This window comes from Ruditapes philippinarum, unplaced genomic scaffold (assembly GCF_026571515.1).
Source record: "Ruditapes philippinarum isolate M1 unplaced genomic scaffold, ASM2657151v2 ctg204_1_1_1_1, whole genome shotgun sequence".
In the NCBI taxonomy this organism is placed as follows: domain Eukaryota; kingdom Metazoa; phylum Mollusca; class Bivalvia; order Venerida; family Veneridae; genus Ruditapes; species Ruditapes philippinarum.
Window position 1 is genome coordinate 259,418 of NW_026854772.1, and position 19,347 is coordinate 278,764.

A 19,347-nucleotide genomic window follows, 5' to 3' on the forward strand; every position below is an offset into this window, starting at 1 on the left:
AAAGTATGATATAATATAAAATCTGGTGGGATAAAACACATTTCTGAAGAAATTTGATTTAAAATTCTCTTTTGTCTGACTTCAATATTAATTATAATGCACTGTACATAATTCACCTATCAAATGCGAAATTAATTTTTCACAAAATAAATGTGCTTAAAGCAACAGTAAACCATTCTAAAATTTACTTTCTCGCCTTATTTCATATACTATCCCAATAATAACAGTTTTTGACACCTTGTAAAAAATAAGATCATTCAAGCAGATAATAACATGATAACAACACATTTAAGATCTAGGTATGTGTTGACTTTATTATCAATAGTCTCAATAGTAGGGTTAGGGTTAAATAGATAACAAAACAAATAATTGGGACTGAATCTGGTGGTCTTAAAAGTGGATAAGGGAGGTGGTATAAATATTCTGAATCATGTTATCGTTGTCATAAAGAACAGAAAATTTCGTTCTCAAATGGTCTTAAAACCTGGTAGGTCTTAATTCCTGGGTGGTCTTCAGTAAGGATTTTTACTGTATAGGACAATTTAAGTTAACTCAACATTCAAATTTGAATGATAAACATGTGCAGAATAATGTTAAATTCAATCTCTCATTATTGCATTGATATTTCTTGAAAGTATTTAATCTTCGAGTGGTAAAAGTCTTTAAACTACTTGACCCTAACCGCTAAGAATTCGAATCCCGCTAGGAATTCCGTTTAAGTCATGTGTCTGTTCTTAAATTGCCTATATTCGAGGTCCTTATCCACCGGTTGAACTTGAAAGTCACCATATGTCCTTGTCATGGTGCGCCTTAACTATTAATTGCTTTGGGTCCTCCTGGGCTCCTTGCCACTGACTCTTGTTACTGGGTCGGATGGGGGTTGCGTTCACTGAACGCCGCCTTTCCTTGTTGATCTTGTTTATCTTATTTTAACGCCCAATCCAACAATTATATATCAGAGTGTCATGACTGTATTAAGTTTTCAAATATTATGAAGCCATCAATGTAATGACATGAGCACATATGTAACACAATTGTACGAAACTACTGGTAGTTTGGAAAGAAATCGACAAAGCAAAATGTGACTATAACGGGATTGGTACAGATAATATTTCCATTAAACGGGATAGGAAAATGCCATTTTTTTGCTTATTCCATTGTCAGTGGTCTGGCTCAATCAAACAAAGGCTTTAACATTTTCAATATTGTAATTTTGGACGTTTCTAGAGATTATGTTTTTCATTATTTTGCCAGTGACGCCTTCTTAGATTTACCCACAAATATTTAAGCTTCATAGGCTCATAGCAAAAATCAGGAGAGTAATGTAAAGTTTCATCAGAAGACAGCTGACGATATATAATGTAAGCGAATAAATAAATAAATAGATAAATAAATAAAACACATCGGTAGAGTTTTTGTCATTACTTATGACTTATCCGTATAAATACGTTATGAATATATAATGGTCAGTCATGTGTATATTTTTACATCGAGAAATAGATTTATCAAATCCATAGAACTTGTAAAATGCTTAATATAAGTAATTACATATATAATATATGTATAAAAGAAATAAATATTTATGCATTTACATGTTTTCATTTTCCATATTTTCACTGAAAAATATATTTCTACTGCTGTGAAAATTATGGGACTACTTTCTTTTTAAGGTAAACCATTCATAATGGGAACTATAAAGAACTGTTAACTTGACAACATAGGACATTTATATGCCTTAAAGTCAACGGCATGCATAAAAATATATCGTGAGGTTTAAGAGCTATGGATATTTTTCAACAACTAAAACTTTGCTATTTGAAGGGCACTTTTTAAGAAAAAGGGGAAACACTATTAATAATCTATATCATCAGTATGGAAAATGTTTAACTATTGTTCATTGTTAAGAATCAAATAATAGCATTCAGGTAACAAATAACATGAGCAAAATGATTTCTTCTAAACAAAGTGTTTTTAATATGTATAAAAATGTTACCCGACCCACCCACTTTAAGCATTTATTTGACCATTTTCCTATGTAAAAAGCCTTATTCAAAATATCCCTAAATATTACCACATTGAGGGGGCCGTTTTCAAAATTTTTCATTTTTTTTAAAGTATATTGGTTGATCTTGCAAAATATAAAATCCTTTTACCATGTAGTTTTAATTTTATCAATTTTTGAAAATATCTGATATGTGGTATCATAATTATATAATTAAAATCAAACACTTTTTCCTTTCCATAAGGGATCTGAAACATAAATCATGTTCGAAACCAACAGTAAAATAGCTACAATTAGATCTCTATTAGTTGGAATGGACTTTTCCAGACGTTTTATAGAAATAGACTGTCTGACTGTTTAGTTGTTATCCCAGGATATACTACTTCAATGCTTTGAACGAAAGAATGTTTCGCTGCCTGGTGTACGAAATTTCTATTTACTTCTTGTCAGAGAGGGCAAGTTTTAGTCCGCAACTTACAACTTAATCTGACTAAAATTCAGATCTATTTATGTCTTACCTAGTGCGTAGCGTTATAAGCGTTATAAAAGAGCTATTTTAGTCAGTTTTCTTACAAAATAAAATTTGCCGAACATTTACCAGTGAGCCGGATATTCCGTCTTTAACTTTTACAGCCAGAGCTTGCTGATACAACTCATTTAAATCTTACCCAAGGAGAAAGAAGCCACGAAAACTAATAAATGTATTTTGTACTTTAAGAGTCTTTCTTGCCCAGTCTACATTAGAAAACCCTGTTTGATATGCAAAAATTGTTTTTGCCATTGTACAAACAAGTCCTTTGAGACTCTATTTTCTGACAACGCATGAATCCGACACAAATCTACAAGTTACTAAATATTCCTACTTATATCTATATTTTATTTATTGATTTGATACTATGTTATTTTTCATTGTTATGTTGAGCTTTATTTACTACATGTATATAGATTTACTGTTACAGTTACCTTCGGGCCAACAACGAATATGACAGTGGCATCATATCGGAATCGTACTATGATAACACGAACGACTCTAGAATATGAAACATACTGAGAAAACTGTTAGATCTACCCAAATGCACTTACCATACTTTGATAATGTAACTGAATTTTTTTTCAAAGTAGCAAAATTATATTTCGTTGTAAGTTTACATAAATATCTCGAAAAACATTTGGGATAAATTTCCATAATAAACTAGATGTTATGATGCGCTTTGCATAACGCGAAAGAAATAAGCGAAAAATACAGTACTGTAGGTTCGTTTGTTTTATATCTAAAATTTATATTTCATAGGTTTGACAAGTCTTGTCATTACGCCATTAATCAAGATATCTTTTAAGAAGTTATTGAAATGAATTATTGCGTTAAAAGACTAGGAAGTTTTAGATCGGTACATAAATATTTCAACTAATACTCATTTGACAGATAGCATCTATATTTGCATGTTCAGTCATAGAAAACAGTTAACATGAATACAGGATATGACAGATTATTTCCTATAGATACAGGATTTTATTTACATCGGGTTGTATGAATATAAATGTCATGAGTGGCAGTAGCGAGATGTGATGATTTATACCACGAGCTAAGTTAAAAACTTGAACTTTGTTTTTATCATATACTTTTTTAGTTTTGATCTTGTGATTCGGAAGGTTTTTCCTTTAATTTTGTGTACTGGTTAAATGAAGAAGAAAGTAGTTCCATATGTTTCACTGCAATGAATTTATATTACAGTGAAAATACGAAGAAAGAATATATGCATTTTATTTTATCATTATTCTTTTATACTTCTTTTTTAAAGTATAAATATTATACATCAAATTAGCGTTCATACAATGTTCGATGGATTTGATAAATTCATTTCTTGTAAAAAGTATGCCAATGACTGACCCTCGTATATATTTATAAAGCATTTTTACGGACAACATTTTATATTCGTTTATTCGTAAATATAATTTATCTTTATCATAAGCTGCCGATTGTGAACATATACCACATCGTCCAGATGGTTGTTAGCAGGCAAAGTATTTGTGGGTAAATCTAGGAAGTCGTCACTAGCAAAATAAACAAACGACAAAATTGAAAATGTTAAAGGTTTGGTGTGATTGAGCCTGTTAATAGACGTTATTTGATAGTGCAAATAACTGTCCACGCATCTAGCGCCGGCTTCTCTATAACGTTTTAACACGAAAATGGTGAAAGTTTAAATTTTGTGTTAAAAAACAATTTTCATGAAACATTCCATGTGACATGTAAGTGCCATTTTATAAAAGTCTGCTTATGGTTATGGAGGGTGTTCGTTTCGTCAATTCAAGACATGTAAAGTATTCCTATTGAAAATTACTTTTGAATATGCGAACGTGTATGCCTAGCATTTTGGATTGTATGTGTGCACAGTAAATGCTATGCCTCTAATTCAAACATTTAATTGGAGAATCCCGCTTTTATATAACGAGTTTACATATATATCTAAACGACTGACCTTACAGGGGAAAATAGAACAAAAGGAGGTTTTATATCTGTCATTTTAAACATGTTACTCTGTAAACGTATTCTTGTAGTTCTACAGCGAGAAACACGTTTTCTTAAACTATATTTTTTGTATTCGAGTTTTACATTTCTGTTGTCTCAGGTACAGACTGATATCTATCGGTGTGCAAACTTGCTTATATATTATATACAATAAAAGATACGAACTTGTAAATTTGTTGTAGTCTTCAATGTTATGATCTATATAAAACTTGATATTTAAAAGCGGAAGCCTTAAATTAAGAACAAAAGGAACAATTTACGTGTCAAGAATTTAGCCAACGAACGCCCTCCATATTATGGTCCCCAAATAAAAGAATGACTTTACCACAATCGATAGAAACAATGGGCAAAACTAAATAAAATGAAATTTCTAAAGGCGATTAGAGATTATGAAGCCTGAATGTAAAGTCATGCTTGCAGCTGTAAAAAGTTGCCCTGTACTTCACTTCTGTGTTGTTATATTTTTCTGGTCCTTCAGGATCATTGATGCCAGAACTATTAAATGTTTAGAATTGAGTACCGCTCGCGTAAGGGATGCTGCACGTATTTGTTATCCCTCAGTCTCAATCAAACCTAGTTTGCAATTCTCTTGTTATTTTGTTGTGATTAATGCTTCCGAGGGATAACTTTGTTTCCAGATTTTTTTTCTAGATGAATGTGTTGGGGTCTGTCTCCCCTTAAAGTTGAAGTCATCTGTAATCGAATCCATGTATTACAATAAGATTATTACAAAGGCGCACGTACGCACCAAGTCCCGAGAATTCTATTCAGATAAGCCGTTATATTATTTCTTATGTGATCAATGATGCACTCAATTTCAATAGTTTTAGCCTTAACCCGCTTTGATTAATTATATATTGATATGCGGTATAGCTTCTCTTTTATTATTCTAATTCTCTCAAAAGTCCCTTTTATTTATATAATGCCCTCGTTGGAATATTTATCTTTTGTGACTCGAGTCCTCAACAAATTAATACTTCGGTTCATCCCTTTTAGACTCTTCTATCGTATACGCCAAAATATTGTCTTCTTAATACTTTATTTTGTTATCAAACAATTCTTCATCCGTAAATATCTGTTCCATATCCTTCTGCTGTTTAAGTTTCAACTGTTTTACCCTATTGATTTGTATTAATTCAATTCTTTTTGTTCAGATTTATTATTTATTTATCTTTTCTCAAACCTTCTTTCAATTTTTCCATCTCTTTCTCTTAATATTCTTATTAACGAGTGGAAAAAGGCTTTAATTTCTAACCACCTACTCTTTAACGCCGTTTGTTCAAATTCCTTAAGAAACTTTGGATTAATTTATGTGAGGAAGCTGTCTAGCTTACCGAACTTAGGTATTCCACTTAAAGCGCCGTTTGTGCCTGAAAATACGATTGTGGCCGAGATAAGAGCAAACATCTTTTATTTTAAATACACCAGGTGTTTTGGCGTGGACGATAGCTTGCATCGTTGTTCAAGTAAAATTCATCTATGAAGAGCAACATTCCCCCAAACAGAACAAGACATTTTGATGTTTTTATCTAAGCTATATATTGTCGGTTTAAAAAAAAACCCTTGTCTAAGTATTCTTTAGACTTAATAAAATCATTTATATATATTTTTATTTGAAATGTTGAAACTCTACGCTTAATCTAATTATTGTATGGGCCGATACTAGTTACTAGTTTATTATTTTAGCAATAAATGAATTTCTTCCCGAATACCGGTAGTTTTGTACTTTATATTTCGTTTGTATTACTTAGCTGCGACAAAAAATATATTTTAAAGAACCTGTATGTTGTGATTAAGGCTGTAACAACCCTTTTTATATATGTATACAATTATTCTTCAAAAACAATTTTAAACATTCAAGAATATGTTAAATGTGTACTCCAAATGTTTATACGTATTATATGTAATCTTTAAAATATTTGCATTCACTTCTTACTGAAAACATCGTGTTAGACTTAATAGAAAAGAAATTTAAATTTCTTATTACCTCCCTTTATTTATAACATAACCCACACGTGATTCACGTGCACAATTAAAAGAGATGTCGTACGTTTTATTTTGAAGTACAATTTCTTTGGTACATTTTCTTGAAAACATAGAAAAGGGAATAATAACAATTTATGATAATGCAGATCAATCATTTATCTGACTTATTTTTAAATATATCTTTTCTACTTTTGTTAATAAGTGAGTTGGTGCAGCAAACAGATGTTCTTAAATAATATGGACTTGTTATCTTTTTTCAATTATTTTAATTTTAAATTAAATATTTTACTCGAGAATACTTCATGTACAATATGGTGTTGCCTCTGTTCACGTTTAATTCGCTCTTGTTTTAAGAAGATAAACAATATCATAACAAAGTGACTTACAAGTATGTTTTGCCTGCAGTCAACATAAATAATACATGTCATTTTCAAACGAACTTTCGAATGCAGCACAATACTTTGTATTGAATATTATATTTCTAACACTAAATTTACAATAAATTATTACCTTCATTGAATTAAATTATTAAATGGTAAAAGGTAAAAATCTATAAAGAGCCAAGATTCTATGAAAAGCTCAACATGTGCCTACCGTCAAATACGTAAACGGTCTCTGTCATGTGCGCTTGTAATTGGTTAAAATGACCAATGAAATATTAACTTTTATTTAGGTCATTACTGTGAATTTCAAAGAAAGTCAATCTAAGATAATAACCTTCCCATTTTAAATGCAAAACTTGAAGACTGGAGTATTCCTTCTGTTTACTTACTATTTTTCTTCGTTTGTCACTGTAAAAGCACTTTGGTTTATACATAATATATTTCAGGTTGATTGTATGGGAAACTAAAAGCTTATAGAACCAGTACTGAACTATGAGTGTTAAGTTTCTTGCTCAAGGAAACAACGACTTGCCCTCTAACGGACGGGATTTGAACTAGATTAGACTAGACTGACTAGATTACTAGTCAGACACGTTTACCACTCAGCCATACCGCACGTGTTTTACGTCCGTCTTTGGCGGAGTTGGACGGAATGTCAAAAAAAAACAACAAAAACAAGTGTCACTATTATTTCCGCCTAGAATTCGAGTCGAACTTAAACCTATTTTTTATTTCCTCTTTCACAACGATTTCTCTTCATTTACATTCATTGTCTTTTTCTTTGATTTTTTCGGATTATCATTTCTTTTATTTCCTCTAAATCAGTATATTTACTTTGACATATCATATCAACACAAAAACACTCCAGACATGACATGTGAAGTTCGGTTTCACTGGACAAGGTATTTCCGATTCGTTGCTTTTTTCATTTTTTTTTTTCAAAATTGGAAAAAAATGCATCGCGGTGTGTAAGAAATAGGTGAGCTCCAACTTCATACCTTTTGCATGTGAACGCTGCACTTTACCATTATGCTATTCTATCTTGCTATAAAACAACAACAACAACAACATGTTTTTAGCAATAAGAATAACAATACTTTTAGCCATATTATACAATTGACATAAGGCGAAAAATGACACGAGATATCATTACCCATCTATAATTTTTTGCATAAAGAAGAAGCTCACACAATGTATAAACTTTTTTGACATAAGTAAATTTATATCCTCATACAAATATGATTACTTCTCGTATCATTTCTAAAATATTCCTTAAAAAAGATATATATTTTGATAAATAACAGTTGTCTTTCATTATCTGTAGACATCAGTCTATAAATTTATTAATTGTTTGCCACCTGCAAAAATATAGTTTTAAGTATTCTTTTCCTTATTTCTCGATATATTTGGCAGACAAGAAGAAAATGATAATCATCTTCAATTAGCTCATTAGTAAATAGACACATTGATAATTTTGTTACAATGTAGTGAGCGATGATATCCGCCTTGTGGTCATGACAATTCTCACGCTTTGGTAAAATACCACACCCAGCCATTAAACAATATATGCAAAATTTACAGATAAATTAAACGGATGAGTTCTCGTTATTTATATATTATTGAAATTAACATTTAATTATATCTGATGGCGACATCCATTTTTTTCTCGAAACAAATTGAAGTTAATGCATTTCATTGAAAGCCTAAAATTATTAAAACCTGTAAACAACTCTTGTGATGCGCATGCTTCGCTTCAAAACACGGCTTTACAAACAAGAGAACATCAAGGTGAACAAATCGATTAAAGGAAATGTCGGAACATAATAATGTTACATTTAAAACTACTAATATGTGGTTTAATTCGTTTAAAGTCCTCGTACTGCTTAAATTGATTATTAATTTCCGAATAGCGTTCTACAGTTTCATGTTTCTAAAAACACCTTGCCAATGTCGAAGGATGGCAACCCAGATAATAATTCAATAATTTGTTCATGGTAGTTTAATAAGCAACGATAACTATAGTTTTTTTAGCAATAGAAATTGTTAACCTTCTTCCACAGTTGGTGGTTATAAATGTCATTTTTTTTTAATATAAACGTATAAGACTTAATGCGCTGACTGTTCTGGAAAGCCGCGGTAATGACTGCATATTGTTCATAAATTTATTAACAATCAATTCGGTTTTCAAAAGAATAAATCAACAATTGACTGTATTTATATATACATGCTCTTATTTCAAAACCTCTCGCTGAAATGAACTGATATAGCCTTTATTGTTTTTGAAAAAAATGTTCGACAGAATTGAAAGAGTTGATTTGAATCCAAATATTATCACAAAATTTGTATTGGCTATAAAGTCACTGTACTCAAGCACTGGAGTGAAGGAAAGAGCATCTTTTTTTTTTCTAAACGATATTGTTAATAATGTTAATACAGATGTTATTGGAAAATGAGCATTTGCAACTTTCATTTATCTTTATTAATTTTGCTGATGACGCAGTTATATCTGCTCACGATCGAAAAACCCTACAGTCAATTTTAAACGACATAGAAGAATATGGCAATGTATATGGGCTTCAGTTTTAATAATATCAAAACAAAAGCTATGCTTTTTGAAAATAAAACGCACTAAATTTTATCTGTACACCAATCATATAGAATATATAGTTTCTTTTAAATATTTGCAAGTCCATTTATATTTAATGGCAACTAAACCGAACACAAAAGCGATGATTGCACTTGTTTGTATTAAAACCTTTCCCAATTTCCCTTCTGTCCAGTTTTACATAAGGATTTATGAATTACTGTTCTGGAACAATAGATATTATTAAACCGCCTCCGTGGTAGATGGGTTAGAGGCCATTTACTTCTAATCCAGTTACCTCTCTCGCGTGGGTTCGATCCCCGGGAGATGCTTTGGTTATTTAGTACGGAGGAAGGTAGTCTTGTACTGATGTAACTCTCCAAGAACGATGGTTAGGAAACTATCCACCAATATGACTGAAATACTGTTTGGAAACACAACAAACAAAAAACAGAAAATTATGTACCAACGTAATCATTTTCGCGCATTTTCAATCCAACGGGACTCTGTCGGGATCGTCCTCTGCCCTGCCGGGACTCTGCCTGGATCAACTGGGGCTCTGTCGGCGTCATCCGGGAACAACCGGGGCAACACCGTCATGAACCGTTACTTCACCTGGGCTCTGCCTTGATGATCCGGAGCTATCCTGGGTGGTTAGTTGAGAATTACCGTAGTGCTGCCAGGAAAGTGTGATTGCAACAATAATTTCACCCAGGGTCGTCCTGGATCATCCCAGTTGTGGTCGACTTTTATATTTCCTTTATATAAGACTGAATAATAATGCCAATTCTACACTGATATTTGATTCAATACATCTTATTTCCACAGAATAAAAAAAACTCTAATACAAGAAATATTTTAACGTTTTATTTAAATCATTTAATTCCAAACTTATTTATAACAAAACTTAATCCAATCATTTAATGTATTTCGTAACAGTCCTTTATCACTAAATACAAAAACCTTACATACAAGTACAACCTTTATATACAAGTTTCTTTTTTCGCTATAAGCCTTAGAAAAAACATGAAAAGCACAAATCTCGTGGCAAGGAGTTTACCAAATATAAAGAAATTTTCCCGCCATATATCTAAATTGAGAATCGTGAATCTAATGACAAGGAGCAAAATACATACAAACCACAATTCTCAAAACAAAAAGGAGTTTACAGATTAATATATAGAATTTGTCCCGTCATATATATTTGAATTGTAAATATTATGAAAATCATGAATCTCATGACAAGAAGCAAACAGAAGATAAAATAAAATATTTTCTGCCGGGAATAACTGAGACCGCAGCTTTAAGAAAGCCCAATACGACAATTGAAATGTTCAGGCTCGCTGGATATGAGCCTGTTCATGGACGGTACTGGAAAGTGCAAGGTACTGTCTCCACCCCCTACCACCGAGCAAAATTCATCTTTAAACAAAAAACGGTGTGATTCTGATTTAGAACATCAACAGGTGAGTTCATACGGCGGTTATCATGAAACCTTCAACATGACATGGTCGTGCCATTCCGTGAAAGCGGCGTATGGTCCCCAAATAAAAGAAGACGCACAAACCAAATAAAACTGTTTAACACAAAGACATATGGTAATTTTCCAGCTTAACCTGTGGAAGAGGACCTCAGCTGGTCCTCTGTGCGCTATCACAAGTATTAGCGGGCTTATGAGTAGAACAAAAGTCCTGGCGGGGTTAGAACCCTCAGCAACTTGGGTTAGTGGTTTTAAGTGAAGGATATTTAACATTCAAGGACATGATACTTACAAGTTATTTAATGACATAAATTGAGACTTTATACCATGTTTCGTTCATTAATATCCAGGAAATATATTTCAAATGATTTAACGATATTTAATGCACTGTGTACTGAAACATCCTTGTTTATTGGATAGTTTTAATGTTTTATAGTTTTACACGCTTCATCAATTTCCGTCGTGTGTTTTCAGTTTGTGACAGTTATTTAACAATATTCACTGAAAATACAAAATATTACCTATAAGATGGATTGTAAAGTAATACCTCTTTTACTTATCTACATGTATCTGACTACAGGTATGTTGATATCTGCTTTTAACTCGTTTCTGAAAAGATTTTTTTTTCTTCTTTTAAATGAGAAAAGTAATGATTTTATACGTAAAGCTACAATATGTTTTTTTCTATTTATTGAAAAAAACATGTTTATACTTTTGAAAAAAAAGATTACATTCACTACATTCACAAATACTTAATCTTCTTTCCTGATGCATTTTTTGACAGTTGGATGTGAAGAAATTAGTTGTGATAGTGGACAATGGGGAAACAACTGCACGAGCACCTGTCCAGCTTTTTGTACATCCTATGGTTGCGACAAGAAAACTGGTATTTGTTACGAATGTATAAATGGCTACCAAGGAAAGTATTGTGATATACCATGCCCTTTTAAGTGTATAAGATGTGACCAATACAATGGAAAATGTTACACATCATGTTCCATTAACTGTCGCAAATGCACTACCGAACATCCATGTTTATATTGTAAAGATGGCTGGTATGGAAAGTCGTGTGAAAAGCCTTGCAGTTTAAGACCAGGGTGTGCGGGAAGCTCCTGTTCGAACTACTATGGCAATTGTCCTGTTTGTCACGATGGATGGTACGGGTATAAATGCGAAAACCAATGCCCGAACTGTTTCGGTAGCTGTTATAAATCTGGATATTGCCCTCATTGTATTTCAGGATTTTGGGGTAGATTTTGTGAGAAGAAATGTACAGGAACTTGCGAAATGTGTGATAAAAATGACGGGCAATGTGTGCTATGCCCGGACAAATATTGGGGGCCAAACTGCTCTAACCTCTGTAGCCTAAATAATTGCGAGAGGTGTGATGTAAATACAGGAATTTGCAAAAAATGTAAAGCAGGCTACTGGGGTACAGACTGTAAGAGACAATGTAACAATTGTATTGACAAAAAATGTGATATTTCATCAGGCGTATGTGAAAACTGCAAGATGGGTTATGCAGGCGAACATTGCAACATAAAATGTGAAACATCTAGATGTTCACATTGGTACTGTAACAGAAGACAAGGGTTCGCTTGCTCAACTTGTAAACATGGGTATTGGGGTACATTTTGTGAAAATAAATGTAATTGGAAAAATTGCTTAATATGCAGTAAAGATTTTGGGATTTGTACCAAATGTACCGCCGGGTATTGGAGTTCTTCCTGCGAGATGGAATGTCCGGCGAACTGCATACTAAGCTGCGACAAAAGTTCAGGTGCCTGTAATTATAAATATGTACAAGATGCTTTATATGTACAAGATGCTTTTCTAAACAAATTTTACTGTAATTGTAAGCCAGGATATTGGGGAACTAGGTGTGAAAATAAATGTTCAGAAGAAAATTGCGAAAGTTGTGACCGTTATTCTACCCCTGGGCTTTGTTCCAAATGTAAGCCTGGGTTTTGGGGATTCGACTGCCGTAGTAGATGCTCTCCTGACAAATGTATGGAATGCAACATAGATGATGGCCTCTGTACGTTGTGCGAGACCGGATTTTGGGGGAAAGAATGCAACTTACTTTGTCCAGGCCAGTGTCGCTGCTGTAACGCTATTTCTGGTAAATGTGTTCCGGACAAATGCTCGGCCATGACCATGATGACCGTAACACCATATGCAGCAAAAGGTAAAAAGTTACATGCAGCAGTATAAGTTACTTTGAGTGATCACTTCACTATATAATAGATGCATTTATAATATACGCATATATAAAAATGATCAAATATGATTAAAAGAGTTGTTAAGTAATAATCTATAATTATTTAGCATAAAGTATTTAAAAGTCTGTTGTCGCTTTTTCTTCTGCATCTGCTGGATATTTTTTTCTTTTATCAAAATACTCGTATTTTTTATTTGTCATCTTATTATGGAGTACGGCTAATTTATAACTAGCTTTATTTTATTTTAGACAATGACAGCTTGCTGATTGTTGGTATTGTACTGATAATTTGTTCCATCGTCATACTGTTGTTGGTAATCGTATTCCTTTCCTTTAGGATAAAGTAAGTCTAAATTAAAGAGGAAATGATACTCTTTTTTTTTCATTGTCGAGATGAGCTGAATTGACTATATATTTCAAAGTAATGAATGCTATAATGGTAACTGACTAACAGTTGACATTCGCATATGTTTAATATAGAAATAAATCTGCACAAATAGAAATGCCCAAATCTTTTTTAAATTGAGCGTGACATGCTAATTTCCGATAGGTAACTATAGAAATTCCCATTTGTTAAGTGAGATTTTTTATATCGTTCATTGAAAGTAAATTATAAAATTGAAAGGAGATTTGGTAAAATGTAAAAAAAAATGATATTTGATATCATATATACCCTGAGATGAGCATAATGTCACTTTAATGTTATCGATAACTTAATCTAAAAGGAAGTTTAGGTTCGGTAAATTTGGTGAATATAAATCGGATCTTCCCAGGTATAAACACCTCGAAATAGCAATATATAGATAAAATCATGCCTGTCACATTTTGTAGGATATTAAATATGCAATTTGTTCAAAGTTTATGTTTGGATATATATTGACAATAAGTGCACTGTCTCTTTGTAAATATAAAATTAACATATTCCGACTTCACACAAAGTATATTTGTTTTAAACTCTTAAAACTATAAGCGGCCTAATATAATTTAGTGTCATTAAAAGAACAGTTTCTTGAAAGAAATGATTAACTTTACTTGAACTGTAATATGAAACAAGTATAAGCACTTTAAAAAAATGCTTGGAATCGCCGTTCAGCCATGAATGTAGAAATAATATTTCATTTCTTGCCAAACACCTTAATTATGTGTGGTTACACATAAAGCCAACAAAAATACTTGATTTAATCTATCATTCCGTCTAGACGTGCTTAGATTCTGAGATACTTTTCTTTTGTTCTGAGTCAGAATGTAAAACTTTGCGATTTTTTTTCTGAAACGGACTATAACTGATCTGCTATATTATAGGGATAATGCAATTATTATAGTATTAAACTCGCCCGGAAAAAGCATTTATGAAGTTTCTTTTCTTTAAATGCAAACTTTGAAAAGAAAACAAACTATACCCTTCTTAAGAGTACATTCTCTTATCAGATTTGACATGTAGCAAAATAGATATTGCAATTTACTGTGTTTGACTTAAGACTGGTACTGAGTTCTTACATTGATAATAGTATTTTTAAGTTGTACGAAAACGAAACCCGACAAAACATGGCGGTTTGGCGTGTCCTTTTAAGCATCCCTAATTGAAGATTTTTACGTCAATTTTGTTATCATGTGATATCGAATTATTTGCTTTGATTGGCTAAAGGCCGGCGGTGTACAGGTAGAACTGTTCAAATCTTGTCAATTGTATATATCGCTGTCCAGGAACGGCGATAATAAAGCTTCACGCACGTCAGCCTGTTAATCTAAATTTGACATAATTATTCAGAAAGAATGAATAGATTTTGATTTTCTCCGATAAAACATTTTCACCTAAAGATGAGCATGGTTAAACATTAACAAGTGTCTAACTAATCTAATTCTTAAAATCAGACAATTTAAATATGTTTTAATCGTTTTTTTTTGTTTCTTGCTTAAACTTTTTTATCTCTCTCTCTGTGCCTTAATTGTTAACAAATTCATCTGTTCTGAAGGAGTTGACGAATTGCAAAATTAGCTCAGACCAGAATATCTAGCTAGACGGTCACTGTGAGGCGGTAACGAGACTTTGCCGAGTTTCCGCTAAACAAATACCAGAGAGCTTGATTTTCCGGTCTGTTACGGCAGTTGGTGTCTCATTCTTTTTCTTGCATTTTACATAGAAACCATATTTTAGTAATGAATTACGAAAACTAATATTTTCATGTAGAACTATTTTTTGATAGAAGCATATGTTTATAAAATGCGCGCGGAAATGACTTCATTTAAGGCACGTGACTAGTCTTACACGTTTTTTCTTCTAGCACCCATGTAAACAGTAGAAAAATCTGTCTGATATGCAAGAATTGTTTTTGCTTGAGCCAGCCAGGATCCGTCTATGGGTTCAAACAAACTTTTTAAGTACAACACATGCATTTAAAAAAAATCCTTTAAATTCTGTAACTTACTTCATATGAACGATGAATAACCATAGACGTCGACGAAGGTAATTTCTATAAATATTCATGGGAAAGTACGTGTAAAGCGCAATATATAAAAAGCGTGGGAGAGACTTTTGGTAGATTGAAATTTTATCCTAAACATAATTAAAAGTTAATCAATCACAATTCAAACAGTAAATTTATATAGCAAATACAGCTCAACTTGACGATGAAAATGTAAAATAATGTCAATAAATATTACATAGATATAAGTTTGGATATTAAGCAACATGTAAATATGTGTTAGATTCATGAGTTGTCAAATAATGGAGTCTTAAAGGATTTATTTAAAAATATCAACCAGCGTACGTTTATTGGATTTTTTTTATCTATTTTTGATTATTCAAACAGAGCACATCAATTGTATCAAATAGATTCATTATGTTTACCCTCATTGGAATTAAATGACAAAACATTTCTTGCATATCAAACAGGTTTCCTAATGATGACCGAGGCAAGTGCTGAATATGTTTATTAGTTTTCGTAGTTTCTTTTTTTTCGGGTAAAACTTACATGTATGTTTCAAGCAAAAACTGGCTATAATAAATAAAGTTCGGAATAGCCGGCTCACTGGTAAATGTTCGGGAAAAGCTCTACACATCCTCGTTTTCTCTGTTAACACTTAGCTTCGGGGCCAGATATTCTGTCTGCACTGGTATCCATGGTAAAATATTGTTATAACATTTATCTTACAGTCGCAGAAGGCGAAGGTCAACTAAAACTACTGCACAACATCAGAATAACAAAGATAATACAGTGTCATACAGAGGTAATATTGTCTTACAATTAAGTTTAATAATCAGTCACAAAATACCTGTTGAAGGTATAAATATCTTGTTGTGTTTGTTCTAAAGATTGGCTACAAGCATTTAAAACTTTATTTACTCTAAACGGTTTTAATAATTAACGTTTTAACTTTAATCCAACCAATAAATGCATCAAACAGATTTATATGAATGTTGCGTTTTTTCAGTATTTTCTGGTACAATGGTAAGGAATCTGACTAAAACAACTCTCCAATAACGCAAATAACGCTATGCATTAAATAAGACACAAATAGATATGAACTTAAGTCAGATTGAATTGTAAGTTTTTGGATGTATCCTGTCTTCTCAGACAAGAAGTAAATTTATGTACATTTCGTACACCAGGCAACGGAACATTCTTTTTTCAAAACATGACTTTGTTTATCCTAGGGCAACAACTAAAATGCCAGCCAGTCTATTTCTATAAAACTTCTACAAAAGTCCATTCGAACTTATATATATCTCATTGTAGCTATTTCACTGATATTTTTCATGTCATTGTTTTCAAGTTAATACGAGACGTGAAAAGAGTGCAAAGACCGATAATTGATTGAACAAACAAACTGAGAAATTTTATGTATGTATATATATGTAAAATAAATTATTGTAAGTATTCTATCAATTTCTTTAAAGTGAACAAGGAACGGGAAATGACTAAGAATGCAGGCCAGTACACGAATGAGACGTACAACGAATCAGACATTGACAGCAGACCGGAAACTAAATATGACAACATGAATTTTTTTTATTAAACATGATCGTGTCTGAAGATGTTGAAAACCGATTAAAATGTGTGGAACACTTCAGAAATATCTAGAATATAAAAACATGCTGAGGAACTGTTATATCTCTCTACAATGTATGTCATGCACTTACCATACTACATGTATTATAATTTGACTGTATATTTGAAAAAAGTAGCCAAATTATATTGCAATACAAATTTAATTATATTTGTGTATTTGCTGAACTAAAATAAAGTAGCCCAATATGTTTCATTGCAATGAAAAATATTTGTTTACAGTGAAAACACGGAAAATGAAAACTTGCTTTTTTTTATATAAACACTTTTTTCGATATTTCTTTTATGAATAAATTATTAATCTAATTACTGATATTTAGCTTTGGACTGATAAATTCATTTCTTGTATAAACTATACAAATTCATAAGGCATTTATCGAACAGCTTGTATAATGTGGGTAGTCATTATAAAATTCTGATCATGCGCTTCTTAATTATTTATTCGTTAACCACAAGCTGTGGATTGTGAAGCTATTTGGTATCCTCGAGATGTGTGCTAGCAGGCAAAGTATTTGTAAGAAAGCGTCATTGGCAAAATAGAGAAAATAGAGAATCTCTAAAAACGTCAAAAACGACAAAATCAAAAATGTTACAGCTTGGTGTGATTGGGCTGTTTGACGACGTTACTGAATACTGCAAACAACGTTGAAATTTTGAATTCCGAAGCATCCGCTGATGTGTTCATATGGCGATGATCCCAGATTAGCCGCGTAAGTTAACGTAGAAGCTACCAATGAATCGAATTAATCACATTGTTTAGACACTGGTAAATTAAGTTCGTTAAAAACAATGAACAAATTGAACCGTGCTGGGCTATTTGCTCTTGTGTTCGGTTCCAGTTGCCATTTTATGTAAAAAAACGTGCAAATATTCAAAAGAAACTACAAATTCTATATGATTGGTGTACAGATAAAGTTAGAATATAGTACGGCGTTTTTTTTAAAGCATAGCTTTTGTTTTGATGGTATTAAAAACGAAGCCACATACATTGCCATATTCTTCTATGTCGTTTAAAATTGACTGTAGGGATTTTTTTATCGTGAGCAAATATAACTGCGTCATCGGCAAAAGTAATAAAAATACCTGAAAGTTGCCAATGTTCATTATTCCATTAACATGTGTATGAAAGAAAAGACACAAAATGATGCTGGCGGGCTTTTTTGCCTCACTCCAATGCTTGAGTACAGTGACTTAATAACCAATACAAATTTTGTGATAATATTTGCAATCAAATAAAATCTTCCATTCTGTCGAACATTTTTCGAAAACAAGAAAGGCTACATTAGTTGTATTTTTCATATTAGCGAGAGGTTTTGAAATAAGAGCATGTAAAATATAAATACAGTCAATGGTTGATTTATTCTTTTGAAAGCCGAATTGATTGTCAATAACTTTATGGAAAATATGCAGTAATTGCCGCGGCTTTCCAGGACAGTCATCGCATTAAGTCTTATGCGTTAATATATTCAATTGAACAAGAACTCGACAAAAAGTAAATGTTATTCTTCGGAAAGCTGTGTAACTTAGACAGGGAGAAGATAGTTAGAATATTTCATTTGCGCATTAAATGTTTCATGAAACATCCAAGCACCACATTAGGGTTTATTACCAGTTAGATGTATACAGACTCCTAGGAAAATACAAAGTAATACGTTAATTTAACAATTACACATTCAGTGCAGTGTTTCCATCCAATAACGATTGGAAACGATTTGATGAAGCAACTGATACTACAGGTGCAAATTTTGAGTACAAGGGCATGTTAAGAAAATGATGCTGCATGTTCTAGCTTTGTAAGTATTCATATTGAAATACAACCGGTTCAGTCAACTATACCGTGATTATTAGCTATATTGTAGAACTGTTGTATCTGTATTAAGTCAGTTATTTTCATATTCTAATAAATATCTCAGGAAATGTCCAGTATGTCTACATACTAGATACTAGACGCCTTTCATAATCTTTAGAATGGCATTTATAGACACCAATTATGAAAGAAGGTTTACAATTTCTCTAGCTACAAAACTATAGTTATCGTTGCTTATTAAAATACCATGAACAAATTATTGAATTGTTATCATTAATAATTTTAGG

General features: G+C 32.1%; 3 protein-coding genes across 3 annotated transcripts in view; 2 read left to right on the top strand and 1 right to left on the bottom strand.

The window, feature by feature from the left end:
- Positions 1–19,347, top strand: part of LOC132741004 (uncharacterized) — a 152,264-nt gene that overhangs the window by 38,860 nt on the left and 94,057 nt on the right. The window lies entirely within an intron of this gene.
- Positions 1–19,347, bottom strand: part of LOC132741019 (multiple epidermal growth factor-like domains protein 11) — a 54,242-nt gene that overhangs the window by 4,715 nt on the left and 30,180 nt on the right. The window lies entirely within an intron of this gene.
- Positions 11,388–17,525, top strand: LOC132741016 (multiple epidermal growth factor-like domains protein 11). The gene is made up of 5 exons (XM_060729091.1): positions 11,388–11,545; positions 11,750–13,153; positions 13,436–13,529; positions 16,341–16,414; positions 17,085–17,525. Exons 1-5 carry the CDS (start codon positions 11,494–11,496, stop codon positions 17,201–17,203), a joined length of 1,743 nt encoding a protein of 580 aa, XP_060585074.1. The 5' UTR covers positions 11,388–11,493; the 3' UTR covers positions 17,204–17,525.

Bases quoted from the DNA above. Each gene is read 5' to 3' on its own strand.
- LOC132741016 (XM_060729091.1), top strand. From the start codon at position 11,494: ATGGATTGTAAAGTAATACCTCTTTTACTTATCTACATGTATCTGACT. The intron at 13,154-13,435 runs GTAAAAAGTTAC...ATTTTATTTTAG, and splicing joins AACACCATATGCAGCAAAAG to ACAATGACAGCTTGCTGATT. The intron at 13,530-16,340 runs GTAAGTCTAAAT...TTTATCTTACAG, and splicing joins TTCCTTTCCTTTAGGATAAA to TCGCAGAAGGCGAAGGTCAA.